We start from the raw sequence: 6000 nt of genomic DNA, 5'->3' as shown, positions 1-6000 counted from the left end.
GGCAGCAATTCAAACATTGTATTACTTCATTCATAAGTATTTTGAAATATCACATAGGAATCTTGTTGGCAATATTGTTAAACAGTTTACCTTTGATTCATAAAGTTCTCATCTTGCCACAGAATCTTTATTTTGTTGCCTCCAAACTTGAAAGGCTTACAGGGCTTCCCATATATATATTGAATGTGTAACACTTACATGGCAAGTGGAATGGTGTGAGCTAGTTCTATCCCTGTGATTAATCTATTCTGTACACAGTGGCACCCAGGGTGCGGGAACACCCCTCCTTGGTCACCTAGTAACTTTTCACTGGTCAACAAGAAGTTGAATAAACTATTATATTGCAAGAAAGTGCTTGGCTGGCTCACTTGGATCATCTCCTAGATTTGAAGCACTATCGCCAAGTTTGAATTTGCTAAACCTTTAGGCTTTGCTGGCAGAAAAGAAGCATTCCACTCCTACAGCATACATGGATTCAGAGGACATGGGCTCAGGCAAACTAGGAAAAATACTGAAGCAGATTTGGAGACAAAACCTGATGCTGCAGCAGGCCCTCCTGGGGGAGAACCCTGGTGAAGGGTCTGGCGGGGCCACTTGGATAGCCACAGTGGTCTTTCTGGGTCAAGAGCTCAGTGGGGCCCTTCACCAACTCTTGGAGCACACTGCAGGCACTCTGCTCTCTACCTGCCAGCAGCTGTATGTACTGCTCGACAAGGAGAATCAATGTGTCCGGAGACAAGGCAAGTATTTCTTTGATTTATTCTTTCTCTAAGAAATGTTGGTAGGGTAGTCACTTTGAGAAGTACAAAGGAGCATGCAAAGAAGGCTAAGATAGGGCCTTGTCCACAAAGGACCAACAATATATTAGGGGAAATAAGGTAAGACAAATGCACAATAATGCAAGGGACATTAAGGCCAGTCCCATTAAAGACATACAAAGGAAGCCCATTAAGACTTCACAAAGCAGGCAAGATTCCACTTTCAGAGTAGGAAATAGGGAACCTTGCTTGACCAGATGCTATATTTAAACTGAAGCTTAAGGAATGAATTGGATTTATGCAGCTGGAAATTAGGAATCTTGAAAGAGCTTTCCAGGCATGGTTATTATTAACAGGATCCAAGATTAAAAGTAGGAAAATATCCCTAGTTTGAGGTAGAACAAGCAGTTTTTCTAGATTGGAATATGATGATCTATGTGTAGAATTACTTGAGTTTGAAACCATTATTGCAAAAACACTAGAAAGACTGGGCTGAGCTGAGCTATAGAATTGGATCTCCCTCCCACACATACAAAGAGGGGAGCAGATTTTTGGGAATAGTCCCCATTGGGTGCTGTGAATGCTGAGAAGTATGGCAGGAAGAACATTGTGTCTGATAAATATGATCTCAAACAGCAACAGTTACTCTAGGTAAAAAGATAGGTGATATCATGAAATCCAATTCTAAATAATACAGTGTCAAGGCAAGTGGGTAGGTCTCATCAATCAGGAATCCAGGGGATAATGTTAAGAAATTATCTAGGGGGAAGTTTGTAGGCATCAGGGAAATTTGCCCAAAGGCAGCGTGACCCAGACAACAGCATCTGGAGCTTGTAGCCAGGACTCTAGACTCTGGAGAGAATTGAACAAGGTCCCAGGCAACATATTGAGACAAATACTTATTCATGGAAAATGATAAGGACATTGCTTCCAGAAGAGGAAATTCAAATAAAGACAGTCTTAGGTACAAGACCAAAAAAAAAAAAAAAAAAAAAAAGCACAAGTTGTCAGATTGGAGCCCAAAGATAAACCCAGACTCGTAAAAAGATGATTTAATGATGATTCTTAAAATACTGACCTATGGGGCTATAAATTACGTATTCCTTAGTTCAGATTTGAATTCTAAAGATTGGAGAGCTGCTAAGCCTGCAAGAAGTGATCCGATGACTTCAGCTGTGAGCTGTAACCTCAGAGGAAGGATGGACAAAGAAGAGAATGGCAGGACATGGGGATGGAGTGAGAGACTCTATCAGATCACCTCACAGGGAGGGTCTACATCAGCATGAAGAGGTTTGACTTGGATTAGCAGCCTTTGAGTAGCCAGGGCATGTTCTAACCAGAGAATCAGAACCTGTACAACTGGAGCTATTTTTTGGAAGGCCAATTTGAAAATCGTAAATGATCACAAGCTCAGCAGGAGGAATAGTGTAAACAGAACTTAATTCTTATAGCAGCCAACAAAGCACCTTATAATATGTAACATCTATGCCAATAGAAATAGTGTAGCTGTGAGATGCCGGCTACCCAAGTCTCATCCAAAGTGTTTTGCTAAATTTTACGCAAATAATTATAAGTGGGCCATTGATAAATGATATAGTGCATTCAAAGGAGAAGAACAATTCTCAAAATCATACTAAATCATCAAGGAATTATTGAGAAAGATGTTGATTTCAATCGAAGAGTTTTATGAATGTGATGGGGTCATGTTGTCTGCCTTAAACATTCAAAGCATTTTTATGAGCAGGAGATTTTAGACTTATTCTTTGCCACTACAATAAGAAGCAGTTTGTCCCCAATTCCTAAGTATGTTAAAAGAGTGACAGTTGTACACATGACTTGTCTTTCAAGAGGAAGGTAGGCTTAAATGCCTGTAAGGGTCTTGGTAGGTTTCTAAGGTTATCTTGCTATACCTCATTAGATGTCAGTGGTGAAACATAATTTGATTCAGTTTTGTATTTTGTTCTCTTTATGTATCTGTGTGTGTGCAGAAATCTCTACTTTCATAGACTGCCTCATGAAAATAAACGAATATTTGGGGAGCACGGCTACACTTCTAAAGAAAGAAGAAAAGGAGATGTGTAATTTATGCGGCATGCATGATGAATGTACCCCACTGCAGACAATGTCCACCATTCACGATATCAAAGCAGCAGACATTGCTGCAAGAGGGGAACAAAATGTCATAGAAACAGCTACTGTTTCTCCCACAAATGGAGAGCAAAGTCCTTATACAAACCAGGTCCAGTTAAAAAAAAATAAAGCACATATGAGTTCAGAATTCGTGGGGGAAAAAAACAATACCTCATTGAATGGAGATGTAACAGAGCAAGGGGAGTCACAGAACAAAATGTTCCCTGATAATGATGAAAATGAAGACGATGAACAAACAGTACACATGACTGTTGAGAACATAAATGGCAACAGGGAAGAGATGCATGACATAATCCAGACAACAGAAAGAGAAATTCAAGAGACCTCAGAGAGCCAAAGAGAAGAGATTACCACATCCTCAATAACACGTGATATCTCCAGCAAGTATCTGAATAATAGTCTTTCCAGTGATTCAGAGAGTCTAAAGCAAAAGAATAACATAATGGAGAAGGAGTAAGTAAATGTAAAGTGAAAGGTACTTGTATATCCCTGGTGATAAGCATGTTTCTATAGTTATTATACATAGTATTTATATATGATGATTTTATGTTTCCATTTCAGATCTCCAAAATATATTGTAAATCAATAATTCTGCTTAAATTATCCCCAGTAAAATACGTGACTGCTATTACCACTATGATTTAAAATTTTAGGAAACAAACATTAAATGTTTCTTTAAAGGAAGAGGAATACATTATAGAAGAAAGTAATTTAAATGAACAATTGTCCAGAACATGAAGGCTCTTCTAAATCACTACTCTTTCAATTATAATAAGAACAAACTAGGAAGCTGTGGAGAGTTCAAATACTAGGAAAACATTTTCTAGCCTCACATTTATTTTAGCTGTATCCTCAAATAAATTCTCAACATTTATTTTATTTATAAATTATCATAAATTCTTAACCTGTGTCTGTAGATTCTAGGGGGCATGAGTAAGCTTTAGGCAGTTTTTAAAGCCAAGTGTATGGTTTCATATTTTTTTTAATCTCCTTAGAAATGATCCAGAGCCTTGACCAGATTCTCAAAGAGACCCTGACTTCAAAAAAAAAAAAAAAAAAAGTTGAAATTGACAGATATACTTTATGAATTATCTCCCTTAAGCAAGAGGATAATCATCCCTATATGTCCAAATAAAATAAAATATTCACAGGCATAGTTTTCCTGCAAAGATCACACTCTTAGAAGACAATGGGGAGTAATGAAAAGAATCATTGCTTTGGGAATCAGATGGACTTAAATTTTATCTCCTGTTTTTTTTACTTGCTAGTTTTATGACCCTGCTCAACTTGCTTCATTTCTCAGTCCTATTTTCTTCTTTTCAGAAATAACATATACTTCCTGGGTATATTTGGTAAGGTCAAATGAGAAAGTCACATAAAGAGCCTAGCACCACACTCCTTTGCAGATGTTCACACTGAGTTAATTGTGAGTGTGTAATTGATTTCACTCTCAACAACCCTCACTTTCTCTATCTCCCATGTGCTTCCAACCTTCACTTAACCCCTCTCCGCCATGACATATGATGCTGTTTTCAGGTGTACAGTACAATTTCCAGGACAACACCACAACTGAGTCTTCAATCTCAAGCAACTCATTTTGCTATTTTGACCTTAGTTATCTCATCAGTAAAATAAAGAGGTTGAGTTAGGTCAGCTGTGAGGTTCCTACAGGGCTGAGAATCTAATGAATTTTATAGATGTCATGGAAGTAGATTCAGAGCTTGACAGACCCCATAGCTTTAAAGAATTACTGCCCCTGCAAAACAGACACTTAAATTAGTTAATATGTAGTTGCCCATTTCACTTGAGAAAAAATTAACAGTTCATATTCTCACATTCAGAAATGACTCAAAGCATCAGCTAATGAGTCACTGCTGAACCACTCCCTCTAACACCTCCCTTAGGTGTTCCCTCCTTGGTGATTTCCTCTTTGTAGCACCAAAACCGATTGTGCTTGGCTTGCGTATTTATAAAGATGACTAGTGCTTTCAATCCTTCAGGCTAGGAAGCCATCAGGCCACTTAAAATATGTGTATCATTAACAAAACCTCGCTGGGAATCTGTTGTGATTCCTCCCTGGATAGCTTTCTGTAAGAAACCTATCTCGTCTAGTGTCCTTGTCCTAGTGTGTATAGACTTAAAGGAAAACAAGAGTAACATAAACTAATCTGATTACTTTAGCTGCGGGAATAGATCTCTTTGGCTAAGGCTAGAGGAAACGGAAGTATTTACGGTTTTCTTTCCTCACTTCATCTGTCAGTCTTTTAGTGCACATAGTTTCCAAGGCACGGAAGAAAATTATTTTTAAAGTTATACAAGGCTGGGTCACTGTATTCTCTATTAAACAATTCAGAAATTATTTCTCATTTTTTTTGAAGTACCATCATTAGAGAATATACAAACAAACCAATGTACTGGGTAATTTTTCTTCTAACTTTACAGGTTCAGAATTATAAATATAAAGAAATAAACTTCTCTGCAATTTCAACATTTTAAAAAAGATATCTATGTTAGAGGGCATTATAAAATTGAGTTCACTAAGAATTGAAAAATAGTTAAAACCTGATTATCCTACAAGTGGGTATTAGCGCTCTATTTTGTATTGATCCTCATTGACATTGCCAATATTTTAGCCATTTCACTGACAAGAAATGAAAAGTAGAAAGAAGAGGAGAAACTCAAGCTGGTAATTTTAATGTAGAGATGTAATTTATTGAGCATGAAATTTATGCTAACCCCCTATTATAAGAAGTTTAAATATTTTATCTCATTCCTTCTTCAGACTATTGTGAATTAGGTATTAGTTTCAGTTTGTAATTAATAAAGAAGCCAGTGGTTTGGAATGATTTGAGGATATTTTGTCAAAGTTTGGGCTTTTGTGCTAAATATAGATAGATTCAATTACTGACTCTATAGACCTACCATCAGTGTAATTTTCAACAAGTGAAATTTTCTAAGCCTCAGTTTCCCTATCTGTAAAACAGTAGTACCTGTCTGACTCCCTAGTGAGGGTTAAATGAAACAATGTGGGGGCACCTGGCTGCCTCATTCAATAGAACATGTGAACTGTGATCTGGGGGTTGCAAGTTTG

The 6000-nt window shown here is 37.4% G+C and overlaps 1 protein-coding gene across 1 annotated transcript in view; it reads left to right on the top strand.

Moving 5' to 3' along the window:
* The first annotated feature begins 469 nt into the window (after window positions 1–469).
* Window positions 470–6000, top strand: part of DTHD1 (death domain containing 1) — a 70335-nt gene continuing 64804 nt past the window's right edge. The window contains exons 1-2 of the mRNA XM_045998227.1: window positions 470–740; window positions 2747–3362. Coding sequence (XP_045854183.1) covers window positions 470–740; window positions 2747–3362 — 887 coding nt within the window. The remainder of the gene's footprint in view (window positions 741–2746; window positions 3363–6000) is intronic.

This window comes from Meles meles, chromosome 2 (assembly GCF_922984935.1).
Source record: "Meles meles chromosome 2, mMelMel3.1 paternal haplotype, whole genome shotgun sequence".
Classification (NCBI taxonomy): Eukaryota; Metazoa; Chordata; class Mammalia; order Carnivora; family Mustelidae; genus Meles; species Meles meles.
The sequence above is the reverse complement of the archived record's forward strand: the minus strand, read 5'-3'. Positions and strand labels throughout refer to the sequence as shown.